At 29.7% G+C, this 19,290-nt stretch overlaps 1 protein-coding gene across 1 annotated transcript; it reads right to left on the reverse strand.

Moving 5' to 3' along the window:
• Positions 1–11,852: 11,852 nt before the first annotated feature.
• LOC110691480 lies at positions 11,853–16,868 on the reverse strand. Its single transcript, XM_021868419.1, has 4 exons — positions 16,470–16,868; positions 16,243–16,356; positions 15,990–16,095; positions 11,853–12,664 (listed from the first exon to the last, which is right to left on the reverse strand). Exons 1-4 carry the CDS (start codon positions 16,479–16,481, stop codon positions 12,168–12,170), a joined length of 729 nt encoding a protein of 242 aa, XP_021724111.1. The 5' UTR covers positions 16,482–16,868; the 3' UTR covers positions 11,853–12,167.
• Positions 16,869–19,290: the final 2,422 nt, after the last annotated feature.

Consider the following 19,290-nt stretch of genomic DNA (forward strand, 5'->3'; position numbering starts at 1 on the left):
GCTTAACAGGGTTACTATTTACGCGCATAATGGGGTTACTTGTATTTTTTTCATGAGTTACTTGTATTTTTTTTCAGGGGTTACTTGTTTTTTTTTTTTTTTTCAGGAGTTACTTGTATTTTTTTTCCAGGGGTTACTTGTATCGATTACTTATTCAAAGGTTACTTGTATTTTCAGGGGTTACTTGTATTTTTTTTTCAGGAGTTACTTGTATTTTTTTTAAAGAGTTAACTTTTTTTTTTTCAGGGGTTACTTGTATGGGTTAATTCAAGGGTTACTTGTATGAGTTACTTATTCAAAGGTTACTTATATGAGTTACTTCAAAGGTTACTTGTATGAATTACTTATTCAATGGTTACTTGTTACTTATTCAAGGGTTGCTTGTAGGCTAACCAAGCCAGTAACACCCTACAAGTAACCCCTGACCAAAACCAGTAACACCCTACAAGTAACCCCTTACCAAACCAGTAACACCCTACAAGTAACCCTTGACCAAAACCAGTAACACCCTACAAGTAACCCATGACCAAACCAGTAACACCCTACAAGTAACCTAACCCATGACTAAAACCAGTAGCACCCTACAAGTAACCCCTGACCAAAACCAGTAACACCCTACAAGAAACCCATGACCAAACCAGTAACACCCTATATGTAACCCCTAACCAAACTAGTAACACCCTACAAGTAACCCCTGACCAAACTAGTAACACCCTACAATTTTTTTATGTAGAATGTTCGATCTAAGATTCCACGAAGAAAACGAGCTCAAATTTCCTTGGTTCCATTGGTTTCACTACATCAAATGTTGTTGATAATCTTAAGGATAATCAATCACAATTTTTCACAACAATTTGACACCCAATTTCTACAATTTCGGGCTTTAATTGCAGCAATTTAGCAAAGAGGAGAGAGAAATTGGGTAGAGTAGAGATATGGTTGTTTGTGTTGTGTGGTTTTTTGCTTGATGAAGAAACTAAGAAAAGAGGAGAGAGAAAATGGGTGGAGCAAAGATATGATTGTTGGTGATGTGTGGTTTGGCTTAGAGAAGAAGCTAAGAAAAAAGGAGAGATAAGAGTTGTGGTATTTAAAAAAAAATAAAAAAATAAAAATTGTGGCCACATACAAAAATTTGTGTTGAAGAAGAGACCGGGATAGGGAATTTTATTGAGATCCGACAGTGCTTTATAGTTGGAAGGCTGGTGTGATTTAGATTGGGCAGGTTGTCCTCTTTCCAGGCGATATTTGAGTGGTTGGTTTGTGCTTCTTAGTTTGTCCCTAGTGTCATGGAAAACCAAAAAGCAACCTACTGTTTCTCTTTCCTCCGCAAAAGCAGAATATAGTTCAATGACTGCAGCGACTTGTGAATTAAAGTGGTTGAAACGACTACTTGGTGACTAAGGTGTTAAACATGAGAATGTGATGCATCTTTATTGTGATAGTCAGTCAGCGTTATACATTGCGTAGAATCCAGTGTTTCATGAACGAACAAAACATATTAAATCAGATTAAAAATTCTAGGATAGTCGTCGACTACGGACGACTACGATAACAGATTAAATCTAAACCCTTAATATTTATTTATCTAATCTTAGCCATCCAAATCAACACCTATGCTACACAGTCATCAAAGACTTGTTTGGTTACTAGATAATTCTTTTTACTGTATGGAATTCATTTTACAAAAATCGAAAAAAATAGCAAATTTTAAATATATAATCTTCAACCTATATTATCTTCAAGTTTAAATAACCTTCGTAACAAAGAGTTAAACTTCATCTTCAACCTATGCCAGTTCCATCCTAAAACCTTAATGTTCAACCTAAAACCTAAAATCAAATATAGTCGAATATTTAAATTAATTTATGAAATTATAATAATTTATTTATATGTATTATAAAATCGTTTAAAGATTAACTGTTTATATATTATGATTCGTGTAAACCTTTGATCGATTTCAAGATTAATATGCCATTGTTGAATGTTAAAAATTAATCTTCTAATTTAATTTTTATCTTATACTTTCGAGATTAAATAGGGGAATAGTCAAATGATTTTGTGTTTAACTCTACTTAGTCACATAATAATCATAAATTCGTGATTAATTATCCGCCATTGTTGAATGTTGAAGGTCTTGAAGCTACGAACATGATTTTAGGTTGAAGATGAATAAAAATAACATAAAATTAAATTAATATAAAACAATTAAAAACTGAAAGAGGTTATTCCATTATTTTAGGTACGATTTCCTTTTCTTTTTTCTTTTTTTTTTTTAATAATATTTTCTTACTTTTATGGAGTGGCCGCTATTTAGGGAGACCATTAATTAATTTAGTTATTTTTGTAAAACAAGTAGAGCGTTATTTTTTTTTATTTTTATTTTTTTTTGGGGGGGGGGGGGGAGGAATATACTACTTTATAAAATATTTTCTTATATTTGATTGCTTTAATTAATACATATAAAATCAGAAAATAATGGATGAATCTTTTTCATAAATAAAATATCTTTAAAATGTTATTTAATTTTTTTTATAGAATAACGGTAGTACTATCTTAGCAAGAAATATAAATTTTAATTATATCTTGATTTGGTCCTTTTCTTTAGGGAATAATATTTATCAGTAATATATTTTTTATTTTATTTGAAACCAGAAATTTAGAACTAATTAAATACATACTGTATAATTTAAAAGGGTATGGTACAAAAAATACCATGATAAACACAAAATATACGTATTATTTAGTTATCTGTTTTTTTTTAATAGTATATTATTAGTTAGCTTTTGATCACTAAATTTTACTAATAATTAGATTAAGTTTCCATAAAAAAAATAAAAAAAAAAAAAAAAAACCAATAAATCAAATAAATAAGAAGAAGAAGTTAACGTGAAATTGTGAATGATAACCTTATCTTTTTTTTCATTTAGGCAAATTTAACCTTATCTTTTCATTAATGATTTGGTTGCAATTTCTTACAAATGGGTTACAGTACAAAATAGTGTATGTGTACCATTTTAATTGTAATAAACTAAACCAAATATTTAAACTTTTATTTTTGAAGGACACCATACACGTATTTGAAAAATTAATATATATTCTCGTACAAAAAAAAATACACACTTTAATTTCTCTATTTCTGTTTATTTTAGGCATAACATTCTGAAATTAAGATTAGGAATACCTAAATTATATAAGAATCTAATTACCCTATGAGTTGAGTTTTACACGTACGTAAGAGATATTGATTGCAAGATGAGTTCTACGCAAGAGATTTTTTTTTGTTAAACGTCAAGAGCGCCATAAATTTTTTAGCTCCGTTAATGAAATAATCCTCCAAATTGTGTTGATTAAGTCACAATAATTTAAGTATATTATTTTGGGACTACCTAGTAATGAATTGAGGTCGCTTAAATTAATTATGTGTTATGTAATACACACATGTTTTGTCTAAGCATTCAATTATGTGTACTAGAGTTTGAGTTTTCTACATTAAAATCGATAGTGATTAATTGAAATAATCTTAGTAATATATATAAATTTTTTTTAGGAAAAATAAAAGACATGTTCATTCTAGGTATTCCTAAAATAAGGGATATATAAATAAGGATATAATTTATGCGATGCGAGTTATGTACGTAAGAGATACATAACATTTATTTGTCAAATAGTAAAGTCAATAATTAGGTTACGTAAATGAGTTTCATCCTCTGACTTGTGCCGTTATAAGGCAAATAAATTATACTCCCTCTATTCATAATGTTAGTCTCATATACTATTTTGGGCATTTCAAAAAGATATATCCATATTTAATATATTTCATTTAAACTTGATTTTTTTTGGAATTAATTGATTGTGTATTGATGACATGACTCTAGGTAAGGAAATTTTTACCTTAAATTATGCAATTATAACTTGTGTTTTCCTAATTAAAAATCAAAAAATTTAAATAAGGTAAACTAATTATGAAATATGTTGTACTTTAATGTTAGATTCCAAATATATTTGTTTTCTTAATTTATGTGATTGATTCCATATGGGACTAACATTATAAAATGGAGGGAGTAGCTTTTTAATTGTTTAAGGCTGGCTAATTATATTTTTTTTGCTACATACAATGTATATGTTTTGGCCAAAGAATAATTATCTGATAATGAGCATAATTATATATATATATATATATATATATATATATATATATATATATATATATATATATATATATATATAAAAACTTGTGTTTGGGTATTCCTAAATAAAATTTGAAGGTACCTTAAAAATAATCTAAGGGCCTGTACGCTCATTACAGTTTAATTTCAGTTCATTTTAGTTCAGCTCCAATCAATTCAGTTAGCATGCATATATATGGTTCACCTTAGCTTTAGACTGAACACGTTTCTAAGGGACTGTTCACTCAGCTTAATTTCAGTTCAATTCAGCTCCTAATTTCTTTTTCTGATAAAATATTCATTTCAACTCTATTCAGTTCAGTCCAGTTCAGTTCAGTTCAGCTCAGCTCAATTCTGTAAATGTGAACAGGCCCTAAGAAGCGTTTTAAAATTTTAAATATCTTCTTTTTCATACGTGTAAAAATTACACGTTGAGACGGATCTAAGAATATCCAACATGAATGTATTACTATATATATAGATTAACAGAAATTTATGTCCAAAGATTATCCTCCAAATTGTAATGTTTAAAGTCAAATTAATCTTAGTTTTTTATTTTGGGACTACCTAATAATGAATTTGGGATACTTAATTACATGTTTGTTAAGTAATACTCACTTGTTTTGTCCAAGTATTCAATTATGTTTACTAGACTTCGAGTTATTCACATTAAAATTGATAGTGATTTTTTTTTTTTTTTTTTTTTAACAGGGATAGTGATTAATTGAAATCACCTTAGTAATATATATATTTGAAAAAAAAGACATGTTTGTTTTAGGTACTCCTAGTAAGGCATATAAACATGAACATAGATAAACGGAATATATGAATATAAGAAGATAAAAAAGGAATGGAGGGAATGATATGTAATCTCAATTAAGAATATTTGAATGTTATTACAATCAAATAAGGTAGTCCCAATCAAGCATTATGTAGTCCTAATAAAAAACAACAGAAGGTTATTTTAATCAATTAGGTAGTCTCAATGAAGCATTATAGAGTCCCAATAAAAAATAAAAAGGTTATTAAAATCAAATTAGGCAATCCTAATTAAGTATTATGGAGTCCAACAAAAAAATAGTTAAAGATAATCATCATAATCAGATTAGACAGTTTCAACTAAGTATTATAGAGTCCTAATACAGAATATTCAAGAATTATTAAAGTCAAATTAGGCGGTCCCAAAAATTAAGTATTATAGCGTACAATAAAAAATAGGCAGTCCCAATAATTAAGTATGTAGTTGAAGATTATTACCATCAAATTAGGTAGACCCAACTAATCATTGTAGAGTCCCAATAAAGAATTTTTTAAAGTTATTACAATCAAATTAGGCAGTTCCGATCCATTTAAGTACTTCCTCATTCCTTTATACATGAGTTTTGTTTAGGCTATGTGGTGACGTAAGAAGTGTTAAAAGTGATTTTTTTTTCAAAACCATATAAGGAATAAATGGTAAGTGGGAAGATAAAAAAAAAAATGAACATAGCAAAACAAAATATAAGAAGATGAACGATAAGAACGGAGGGAGTATATATTGTGTAAATCCCTATCAAGAATATTCGAAGGTTATTACAATCAAATATGGTAGTCCTTTTTCAATGGTTATTCTCTGAATTGTTTTGATTAAGAGTTTTTTTATTTTTATTATTATTTTTTTTTATGGACTACCTATAATTTGTTTAGGAGTTTGGGATGATTTAATTAACTTTTTTTTTTTGGTTGTATAATAAAATACACATGTTTTGGCGAAGAACATTATTGGTAATAAACTGATAAGAACATTTGAACAATAAATCATTACCACCATTGCATTAAACAATGAATTTAATTTAACAAGGCTGGGTGTCATATATATAATAACGAGAAGAAAAAAGGATTTCATTAATGAAAGATAGTCGAACGACACTTATAAACAATTCCTAGAAAATCTAAAATACCAACACAATTACAAATCACCTTAGAACTAGTTACATCGCAAATTCAATCAACAAATCACCTTAACAAGGCTGGGCGTGGGTTGGGTGTCATATTGTTGGAAAATCACAAAAATACAATTTAATATCAAACCCATATTAATTTCATTATACCCGAACAAGGTGGGGATACCCACCTATGATATAGGACAACCCAATAAACAAGATTATTTTTTTTTTTATAAAAAAAAAAACACTTTTCAACACTTTGAGTTATGATGATCTAAAAAGAAATAGATGCACATAAATGGATTAATTATTCCAACTAATTGTTGTGTATTTCTAAACGGATAACAAATATGTAAATCATCATTATTTGACATAACACTTTTACTTATTTTTATATATTATTATTCAACATGCCTAAATTAAATTTCAGTGCTTGTGGTTGGCCAAACTGTGCGGTCGGGATTATTTATTCAGGGGTTACTAATTTAAGGGTTACTCAGATCAGTCGGTTAAGAGTTACTTATTCTGGGTTATTCGGTCGGTTAATACATTTTCGCCTTAGGGTGACTCAGTCGGTCAGGGGTTACTTATTCTAAATTCCCTCAGTTGGTTAGCAGCTTTTTTGTGTGAGAGTAACCCATGACCGACCGAGTAACCCTTGAATAAGTAATCCCTGATCAAACGAGTCACCCCTGACCAAACGAGTAACCCCTAAATAAGTAACCTCTAACCAAATGAGTAACTTTTGAATAAGTAACCTCAGAATAAGTAACCCTTATAAGTGACCTCGTCTACATGGTGTGGTTAGCCACATATAAAAATTTATGATAAAATTTAGGTTTACTTAGGCCTTGTGATCTTCACTTTATTTTTACTATACTTATTTTATTTTACTTAATGTTTTTTTTACTAACGTTAAGTCAATTTTACTGAATTGAAATTAATTTTTGTGATTCTTTATTTATTAAAATAATTGAAACAATTAAATAGAAAAAAAATTCATACAATCCTTCCCCAAATAATGCCTTCTAAATCAAACGAAAATGTTAAAATTACGTAAGGTTTTTTTTTATTATTTTTTTTGGGTAATTCATTTCAGCTTAAATTAACTCCCAAGTTCAAAAATGGCTAGCTTCAAAATTCAATACTTTGTAAAAAAAACAAAAAAAAACAAAAAAACAAAAAAAAAAACATTCAGTAGTGAGTATTACTACAAAAAATCATTTTCATATATCAAGGGAGAGCCCTTCCAATAACGAAGAGTATGAAAGACTACCAAGAATACTATTATTTAGCGTAACCAAAACTAAATAGTAAAAAAAAAATTAGTCATTTACTAAAAAAATATCTTATTTCAACTTAAATAATAAATTGCGTATCTGAAAATGTATTAGGATGTGACAATGTCACCCAAATTAAAGAAATGGTACTCCCTCTTTCGTTTTAATAGAGTCTCATTTCTCTTAATTATGTGAGTAATAAATGTTAGAAATAGGTAACTAATTTAATGATGGAGGTAATAATAAACTTATAAGAACATATAAACAATAAATCCACCATATAAATATTAAAGAAATGGTAATAATTTAATTTTTTTTGTAGATTTTTTAAAATTAATTTTATTTAGTTATTATAAATTATACTCGTATGTATTAATTAAAAAATATGGGCCTAGCTCCTCGTTTGCATAAAAAAACGTATTAATTAAAAAATTTACATCCTTTAAAAATAATTACATATAGCAATTATCAAATACAAGTAAGGAGTAACCATATATTAGTACTCCGTACTTGTTAAAAAAAACTACGCTAGTATTTTTTTTTAAAAAAAAATCAAAATCTTATCTTATCAAGATAACTAGATAAGTATGATGATTTAGTTTTTTTTATTTTTTTTATTATATATATATAGAGCTATGACAGTTTAATTAGGCAATGATTATATAAATGGCTATCAAAATATTCTATTTTATCTTCTTTAACTCAATCATACACGTTTTTTTTTTTAATTTTATTTTTTATAAACATCATTCACGCTTTTATTTATTTTTATTTTATTTTATTTTTTTAAAAAAATACTGTAGTTTTACTAATCAATGATCTTTAATAGCTTAAATTTTTTTTATATATGTCTTTCAAAAAACATAAATTATATATGGAAAAAATTCATCCTTATTTTAAGTATATATATATATATATATATATATATATATATATATATATATATATATATATATATATATATATATATATATATATATACTAGTTTTGTACCCGTGCGATACCTGGGTTGTTTATTGAATTTTAAGATTTACGTCAAATTTTAAATATATCATTGATACAAAATTAGTTAGGAATTGAAGTATTGTTGTGACGATTTGCTATCTAGTAGGAATTGGTGAAAATGTTCGATTTAATACATCAAAAAAATTAAAAAAAAATAGCAAAAAATAAATAAAATAAAACAAATGTTCAAAGCCCATCAGGTTGACACAACCCGAACCCAAAACTTTGGTCAAGGGTTAAACATTTCGTGAATCGTAATTTGAAACGACTCAATTCGAGATGACTCATGACCCGACCGTAATTGACAGAGCTACATAGTAATAAAATTCTGTTAGATTGTGAAATATATTATTTTAACCAGTATAGATCGGATGTTTTAAGCTTTGAACTACTTCCTTCGATGCAAAAAATATTATGATATAAAAAAAATAGGTTTATATGATAATTTTTGTAAATTATAATCTAATAATTTTTTTGAATAAAATTATAATTCAATTTGTACATCTGAAATACTGGTATTTTATCGAAAATAAAACTCTGAACTTTTTATCCTAAAACTCTATTCAAATAGAAATCTAAATTAACTATTTTATCTTATGAAATGTATTTAAATCTATCCAATGTGACGCAACACTTGGCACTTGGCGAAAAGTTGGAATGCCAAGTGTCGTTGTCTCATGACCTGGCTATATATATATATATATATATATATATATATATATATATATATATATATATATATGTGTGTGTGTGTGTGTGTGTGTGTGTGTGTGTGTGTGTGTGTGTGTGTGTGTGTGTGTGTGTGTGTGTGTGTGTTATGAAATATTTGTGGATATCCATTATCCTCCTTTGTATCATTCCGGAACAATCTAGATCTAGGGTTTATATTCTTATCCATTCAAACCCTAATATATTGTATTTATATATACCCCATTATATGGAATAGAAATACACTGATATATTCTCTATCAATCTCTCTTATATTTCTCTTTATTTTATAACACGTTATCAACACCAAAACTCTAATCAATATGTAAATTTTATTGTTGATTTCTTAGGTTAATAATTAATTCGTTGTATACTGAATGTGTTAAATTATACTCATTATTATCTTGTTGTGTCGCATCTTGGGAAGAAATTAGAAGGAGATTAATCTTGATCATGGGTTTTGGTCTTTTAATAATGAAATCACACGTTTCAAGAATGTCATATCATTCCCAGTCCTCATTAATTTATTTGGGACTAGTACAAGGAGTCTCATGGTATTAATAATTTGGTTACAAAGAACTACTTTATAATAGATTAGCCTTAATCAAGGACTATACTTTATTTTCTTTTCATTGACGTTTTCATGAGTTACAGGCTAGCAGATGACATTGACAACATGAAGTCACTACTACAAAAGGCGTGTTTTTGGACGCTTTTTAGGTATTTTTTCGACGCTAAAAAGCGTCGAAAAAAAATTCCTCGACGCTGCTAAAAAGCGTCGAGAATTTCGACGCTTTTTTGTGTCTAAACTAATATACAAAGTGTCGGAAAATACTAATTTCGCGCATTTTCCCAACTTTGTGTAGTTTTTTAGCGTCGCTTTTACATGTCCACATAACTCAAATTTACGCTTTTTGTTGTCTTGCGTTTATTCGTGTCAGCCTATGGTATGGCGGGAAACTTTTGAAATGTGAAAAAATGCAAAATATGTAGACATTAAAAAGCGTCTAGAAATGTTTTTTAAGTTTTTTTTTAAAAAAAAATTTCCTTTTATTAAATTATTACCATCATACATACATTATAGTTATTTAAATTTATCATAAATTAAATTAATAACATTGAAATTAAAGTAAACAAATATTCTATATAACTAGATCAGATTAAAAAAAGAAATCAATAATAATTAATCAACAATAATAAGAGTACGTAGTTAATTAAATTACCAAATTTATAAACGAAAACATCAACACAATTAATTATAAAAAAAAGCGCATATAATAGTAGCTTGTCCCTAAATAAATACATCAGTAATATAATTAAGACTAAAAAATTTCACCAAAAAAAAAAATAATTAAGACTAAAAACCAAAATAGATAGATGATGGCGTTATAGACGATGTAGTCGCTTGTTATTATGCTCAAGTGTTCCGGCCTATTCTCTTGTTGCACCTACATTGTCTTTTCCAATCTTCAAAAAAAAATACAAAGTATAAATTAGTACATTACACAATATAGGCTTATACACACACACACACATACACAAACACACACACACATACACACACACGCAAGCTTATAATTCCATCTTTCCATTACTAGCAACCACCACATACGAAGATAACTCGGCAATCAAACGAGGAGCACAACCAAATACCACGGTACCACCAACGGGCTGTCCATGATTATCCACTACAATGCCTGCATTATCAACTAGTAGAAGCACCTTCTTATCTTTTGACAACAATTTGAGACAAGGAATAGCAGCCGTGTCAGGCAGAACAACATGAATTGTAAATATACCAGAATTACCAGATGTGTTTTTGTATCTAGTTGATCTGCAATCAAATACCAGAATTACCAAATACCAGGGTACCACCAACAGCAATTGATCTGCATGGATCTGCAATTGTTACAACCTGTGAAAATATCAAATCAACATGCCCGATAATATAGGACATCAAACTATAAGCATTATGTCAACAGAGATGAACACTACAAGAGGGGGGTAAATTGTAGTTGAGTTCCTAAATAATAATATTGCAAATATAAAACAGAACAAAATAGGAACTTGCGATGCACACAAATTTTACGAGGAAACCTTCTAGTGCCCAGCTAGAAGTAAAACCTCGACCCTACCTTAGGGATTTCAAACTCAAACAATTCCACTATAATAGGGCAAACACCAAGTTACAACCTATTATAATTCAGCCTCTACTCTCAAGTTCGAGAATGAACTTGCTACAGAACAACACCTTGTTCTACCCAGTTTGAGTCCCACACTCAAACTCACTCGTACTCCCTAAGTACAAATCTTTCCCCTTCTCACCAGAAGCTCTCTCTGTATGCAATGATAAAAACACTCTTACCCTGATAAACCCAAAACCAAATACAAGAATTAACACCTAGTATATGATAGGCAAGCTATGCATGAAACTCGAAACTAATATGACAGTCTGATAAGCTTGGCAAACTTACGCAACTATAGCTCTGTAAATTCTTCACGCATAAAATTCACAAAAACCTAGACTCATATTATTCTCTACTATTTATACGAGTATTACCTGTATAAACAGTAGGTTTACATAAAGATAAATAAGTAAAACTTAACTTATCTTAAAACACGGTTTTTTAATTAAATCCTTTGAAGAAAATCTTTTCAGAAAATAAGATAGAAATATTAAAAAGCATAATATCTTTTTAACAAACTGATTTTAAAAGATAAATATTTAAAGATCTTTTTCCGATTTCTATCTTTTATCTTTTCCGATTTTAATTTATTTACCAAGCTAACTGTCACGCTTCTAATAAGTTTCATGTATATCCTACTTAACATATTTAACAATGAATCTAGAAGATAAAATCTTAACTAAAACATTGTTGCGTTGTATTCTTGTTCTGGCACGTTTACTTGGACTTCACGCTTACTAAGTTCCTCCAAAGATCCTAGTCAGCAATTTTCAAGTTCCTGTGAGGGAACTCAGTTCCTGTTAGGGAACTCATCTTTTATATTGAATAACTTTCTTGATAAAGAACTCCTTCAAGTCTTCTCAGCTTTAGTTACTTCTTCCATCTCCAAGATCAATTTCACCTAGGCTGCACAAACACTTGAAAAGTCTTTATGAGATGAGTTTGTTGTAACTCAAGTTCCTCATCATCAAAACCTTTAAACATCAACACATTATCAGTCCCTAAAATCAATGAATCATCAAGCCAAGCCATACTCTTCACACCATCCATACACGACATTTCCTTCAAAACCACGAACAACCCACGTTTCGCATCGACCTCTCGATCATGCTTACTACTGCCTGAATTCAGCTCAATGAACACCGCTTTCTTCTCCATTGCCACCAAAAAAATGTAGGCACCATCATTATCCACTCCCCTAGAACTGAATTCCTTAAACCTCACCCCATTCGATCTAACCCCGCCACCTAAATTTTTCATAAGCCTCCCACCTACACTACTACCACTACTACTAACTCCCTGTTCATTAATCCAATTAGAATTTCCAGATTCAATACTACAAACCCTTCTAGCAACAACATTAACACCCTTTAGAATCCCAACTTTTTCACAGGCTGTAACAATTGCAGATCAAATAGATATAAATACCCATCAGATAGAACCAAAATTCTACCAATTTGATTAACAACATGAATTGAATCAATACCAGAATGACTAATACTAACACATCAGATATAATTTGTGTGCATTCAGATGCATTTGAAGCACAATAATCCTATCAGATTATTAACAACTTAAAATAGCCATTTCATTCACCAATTGTAAATAAGCTTTAAGCATACAAAAACTCAAGAGTGAACTTGATTGCATGAAATACCAAACACATATTGAAATCAGATTAGTATGCTAAGAAACAACTTAAGTATAAATGTATCAGATCTGAAATTCAGCTCTGAATTCAGTTCTGAAATTCAGCTCTGAAATTCAGTTCTGAAATTCAGCTCTGAAATTCAGTTCTGAAATTCAGCTCTGAAATTCAGTTCTGAAATTCAGCTCTGAAATTCAGTTCTGAAATTCAGCTCTGAAATTCAGTTCTGAAATTCAGCTCTGAATTCATTTCTGAATTCAGTTCTAAATTCAGATGTGAAATTCAGCTCTGAATTCAGTTCTGAAATTTAGAGCTGGATTCAACTCTGGATTTCAGCTTAGTATTCAGTTTAAGGGTAATGTAGATAATGATCCGAGGCAAGCGTGGGTTCCTCTGCTTACCTCAGTCCAAAGCTCAGAAACTAAAGGCACTGCACTCGGCTTAAGCTATGGCAACAAGATGGAGCCAATATTAATTTAATTATAAACCCCCTAAAAAATTCATAAGCAATAAGCCTTTTGGTCCAAGATAATATAAATATTAGGTGAATATGCAGAGCTAAGATAAAAAAGAGAGGATGGTCCAAGCTAAGATAATATAAATAATAGGTAAAGTGCCCCTCCATACAAACACTGCAGGAATAAATAAGGGAATAACTTTATGAGATGAAAAAATTCCATATATACTCAATTAGAGCGACACAAATAAGCAAGCACAAGGTATATGTATGGGAGTGAGATTGATATGGTTACCATTCAGTACTTCTAAAAAGATACTCATGAAAAATTAACAATATAAAATGGCATACGACTCCAGCCAAAATTTACCACAATGACCCAGACCATTCTATCAAATTCATCCCAAAAATTCTACTCGAAATAGTAGTAATTCACCACTGGCATGCATAAAACTTCATTATGTCTCTCTTAGTATATCACAAACAGTCATCCCTAACTATAGAAAATCTTCCATATTAACAATTATGGAAACCACTAGAAGGAGATGTTTAAGAAAATGATCTAGTCATAGTTTCAAACTTTCAATAGCATCTTTTGTAACTGAGAAATATAGATCAATGGGGATTGGGGAGCACTTGACTGCAAAGCTTCTAAAGTCTGGTCTATTTAGTAGCCATAGAATGGTAGAAAGGAGAGACACAAACAAACAGAGGAAATAAGAAAGCAAAACAATGGTCAAGCATTAAGCTTGTCTTGATGAAAGCAAAATGATGGTCAAGCATTAGGCATACAGGAGTTTTTAGAGGGGAAATAAAGGAAGACGATAAAAGAGGTATATAAAACAGTTAACATAATGAAGTACTAGGACAAACTACAGTCCTAGGAGCACTTTTCCTACAGCTAAGTCACTCTTTCCCGCGAATGAAAGATCAATTTCGCTACCACATTCTATTATTTGTTAAATACTACTTCAATAAAATTATTTGTGGATGCAAATTCTAGTCCACAAGTTTTATCAAGAGGCACCATATATCACTTTAAATCATGTTTAAATGACCTAATCAGTCATTCAAGTACACTAGCACATTTATAGAGATGCAATGTAGCAAGCAATCAAGCAATATGGATAGTCTAAATATCTAACAAATGTCCAAGTATCTAACAAAATTAATCATTCCTTTCACAATAAAATTTCCAACCAGGTTTAGCAGAGTATGGTTTTCTAAATGAGTGCTGCCAATCACTCAGCTGATTTTCAAGAAACCCCAAAATAAGAGCATAACATTTACTAAGTGTTTTATATTTCTGATTTGGTCGATTTCAAGAAATACAAATTTTTCCAGCACATTTACAGAATCGAACAATACATTCTTGAATCAATAAATTCCTTAAAATATCTTATTATGAAGCACCATAAGGACCTCGATTTCAGATTCTCAGGCAGAATAACAAGGAAACAAAGACATGTGAGAAAACAAACATGTGTAAAAGAGAGCAGCATACCACATTGATGACAAATTTCTTTAGAGAGGATAATCAGTACTATTTCAGACTCAGCAAACTCATCTGTTCAATCCCGGGGTCTTCTTACTCTCTATTTAAGACTATATTTCTTCTTCATCAGAGGGGCCACTTCTGCTACAGTGTCATTTTGACTTCTTATTTTACTGAGCTCGTAATCCCGAGCTACAGATTAAACCTTAAGGTAATGGTAATAAAGCTCAAGTGTGCCTAGCCATCATCAACTACACAACAAAACCAAGCAATTCATCACCTTGCCAAAATAGGAATGCTTACACATCTTTTATGAGAATTTTTAGATATTTAGCTTGGTATCTTAACTAATTTCGTTGAAAATTGAAACTAACTTCTAACTATTGTATGTGTATTTTAACCAAAGTAATACGATCAAAACTGGTTCAGAATTCAGATAATATTAATAATAACTTAATGCAAGCATATAAAGCTTTGAAAGCTCATCGTTCTTTTTTCTTCTGCAACATCAAATGATTGATTAGTCCAAGTTAATAATAAATAAAGAAAATTGTGATAAAAGCTGGAATGGTGAAATGTATGCAACTTCTTTGTTTTCTCAGATATCTAAAACCAATTACTCACCACTTTAATACTCCATTTGTTCTATTATACACGGTATATCTCTAAATGTAAACAATCATGTAAAATTGTATTGTATTTTTTATTCTACCCAATTGGTGAAATCCTATGAATTTGAAACCCAATTAATGCAACTTCTTAATTCATAGCGTGACACCCAGCCCAGAAAATGAATAGGGTATATTTGAGTAGTAAAACAAACCGAATGAAATTCTGCAACAACTGAGATTCTTAGTTAGACCAAAACCTGAAATTATTGAAGCGTAAGTAAGCTAAAACGCTCACTAAATCCCCTACACCCGACACGCCATACAGTCAAACCCTAGATTTAAATACGATGGCTTTCTACGACACAATAACTAAAAACTCAATGTAATTTCACAACAACTCAATATAACTTCTTTGTTTTCTAATCATGCATTCACAGCAACAGATTCAATAACATGCATAATCAAGATTTATGTTAATCAATTCATGATATATCAAACGAAAACTAACCGTGCATACAAGCCAATATCTTTCCAAGATCACTGGTGGGAGTGACCAAAACACGAACACCTTTTCCATCCATAGTCAGAATTCCAACAGTGTTCTCCGAATTAAACTACACGAAATCAATCAATAACATCAAAACCCATCAAGTAATATCCACAATTAGCTACCAAATTCATAAAAAAACACCATTGATAACAAATTCAACCCCCAAATTGTAAATTAGGGTTTAAAAGAAGTGAAGAGAGAGACAGAAAACCTGAGTTTTAGCGCCGCAAATGACATTAACAGCATAAGAAAGAGCTTGAAATCTGGTGGGCGAGTAATCACCATTACGCATCCACTCCGAATTGACGATGCAGATTATAGTCGCCTGAAAATTCCAATAAAAAAGGGGGAATAATAGAATGTCAGTAAAATTGAAAACCCTAATTTTGAAATCGTTTTAGGAAGCAATTTAATATGAGATTGAGTAGAAGGAAAAACCTCGAGCACCATGATTGAGAAGAGGAGAGAAAATCCAGAAATTGAGAGATCGAAGAAGAGGATTTCGAGGATTTCAGTGACGAAGGAGTTTGTGTTAAGGTGTTGTGATGTAAGAGTTAGAGAGAGAGAGAAGAATTTGGGTATATTCGTGGGTATAAGCCGGTGTTTGATATTTCTTTTTTTTTATTATTTTTTTTATTTTCCCTGGGTTGCCTTGAGTCACGTGTAAATCATACATATTTGTCGACGCTTTTTCTTGTCAATAGCTAATTCGACACATAAAAGCGTCGAAAATAAGCGGGAATTTATTTTTACGTGGACACCCCATACACAACATCGAACCAGTAGCGTCCAAAAACTAAAGGATTTGTAGTAGTGAGTTGACGATAAGGCTGGTTTTTATATCAGGAAAGTTCATTCTCAATTATGCTGTTATTGTTAATTTTAAACCTTTACATAATATGTTTATATTGTTTTCCAAATTTTCGTATTTTTATTATTCCTGGAGTTCAATGAGCAATTTGGGAATAGTTGGATTTGATGCAGAATAACTAATTAGTAGTTTTGTTTTGATTATGAGTTTTTTTTAGTTTGAATCTAAAAGGTATATAAAATTATTATTGGGGTTAATTTTATGAACGTATGGTTTTATGAACTTGTAGTACATATAATTGCTAGATTTTGGTATTACTTTTCCTATCCGTAAATGAGTTTGGTTATTTCTCTATGCTTGATAGCAAATATAAATGGTTTGATTTAGCAATTATTTACCCATGTCTTATGTTTGTAAATTGTACGAAGTAAGCCTTAGGCACATGTGAAACTATTTATAATTTATGTATTGAATTATATTTTTATATTTCAAGTATGATATTAATCATGTGGTTTTCCACTAACGTGAACGTGTTAATATTGGTTGTTTATGTGCTTGTTTCTATTTTCTAATTAAGCTATATCAGGCAATATATCGATATAATTGATCGATCCGACAGTATAGTTGATTCAATCGATTTAGGTATGTTTTTATTAAAGCGTGAAGTAGTAGGTTCTCATATTATTTTTACCTTCTCATTCAATTATAGTATTATGTACCTATTATTATTATCCTTATAAGTTGATAAAATTATGAAGCATACTATATATACATTATATTGATTGACGTGTGATTAAATTCAATTATAGTATTATGTACCTACTTGAAGTTAGATTATTGGAATGAATGTAAATTGAATATGATGTGCGGACCTGAAGTTCCTTATATTTATAAAGAGTATTCATGTCTTATTTTTACCTTCTCTTTCTGAAAAATGTAGATGGATTGGTATATATTCTCGTACATATGGACTTGAAGTTCCTTAATTAATTAAATATATAGCAAAAGGTGTGTTATGAGTTCAAGTAATTAAACATGACATTGTGAGAAACTATACATAATCAACGTTTTATTATGCCTATAAATATAAGAGGTTTTGTTTTTTTTTAAAGATGAATGTAATTGGGCATGAGGAACATGATAAGTGTTCTATAAGTATAATTTTATATAAGCATGTTTTTGCTAAAAGGAACACGTTACTTAATACATGACATTGCAAAAAGAATTTATGGCTTAAAAGTTGCAAGGATTTTAAAGGTTGTTGGATTGATTCATTCCATACCCCCATATGCAAGGAATATGGGGACATTTTATGTAATCCTTGCATATAAATAATAAAATATATTGATGGTCAGTTTGATACATACAATAACTTAAATATCAACGATTTATTTAATAAAACTAGCTACATGTTAATTAAATATTTTGAAATGACACCATCCTGAAGATGGATATAAACAAATAACATTTATCATATACTAGTTGTAAATGCTCTAATTTAAAATTGATGTCCTAAAGTACAACATTAATTGTTGATAAACCTATAGCATGCCGCCTGAAGCGTGATAAATCAATAGGTTCTAAAGATGATTAAGTATCTTTGAAAAGGAAAGGAGTCACTATTGACAATGACAAATTTGAGGAAGTAGTAAATATCATTACATTTCTAGAAGAAATCACTTTTAGTAAAGTTCATATGTTTCATGATTATATAAAAGACTCCAGAAGAGTATGAAATATCCAACAAGATTAACATGTATCAAGTTTATAGTTTAAACTCCAGTAGAGTATGAGTAATTATTGGATAAAATATTAATTGATTGTCTTGCCAATTGTATAAAGAAACATACACATGTTGGTGCTCTAAAATCACATCACATTCATGGCCATGCATATAGTAAGTTTAATAAAGTGATCACTAGTGTTGAAAACTGACCAGAATTCAAATTTAGAGAAGTGATTGGATGTGATAGTTAAATTAGGCCATCCGGGTTTAATAATAATTACCCGTAATGGAAACCTGAAGTTTCATTTGATAATGTGCTGACGCTTTCTCAATGTTAAATATATAAAATGAATTGAATGGCAAGACGTAATATTGAGATTGAGTTATATTTGGATTGTGAGTTATAATAATTTGTATTGATGAAAATTTCAACAGTTAATAGGTTATAAAAAGGAGTAATGGGTGACCAGAAGTTCACCAAAATAACGTATATATTATTGTAAACTATCAGAGTACAAGCAAGTGATCTATGCTTGTATAAAATTCTTTTGATTGGGGCTATTATATGTCAGCACATATGAAATAGGAGAAGAAAGAAAAACGTACAACTGCACAACATATGCCTCCCCATTGACATTGATCTCCAGAAAAGAAAATATTATTGAAAATTTAATAATAAATACACATGAAATATAAAGTTAATGAATAAATGATTCTTTATC

This window comes from Chenopodium quinoa, unplaced genomic scaffold, assembly GCF_001683475.1.
Source record: "Chenopodium quinoa cultivar QQ74 unplaced genomic scaffold, ASM168347v1, whole genome shotgun sequence".
Lineage (NCBI taxonomy): Eukaryota > Viridiplantae > Streptophyta > Magnoliopsida > Caryophyllales > Amaranthaceae > Chenopodium > Chenopodium quinoa.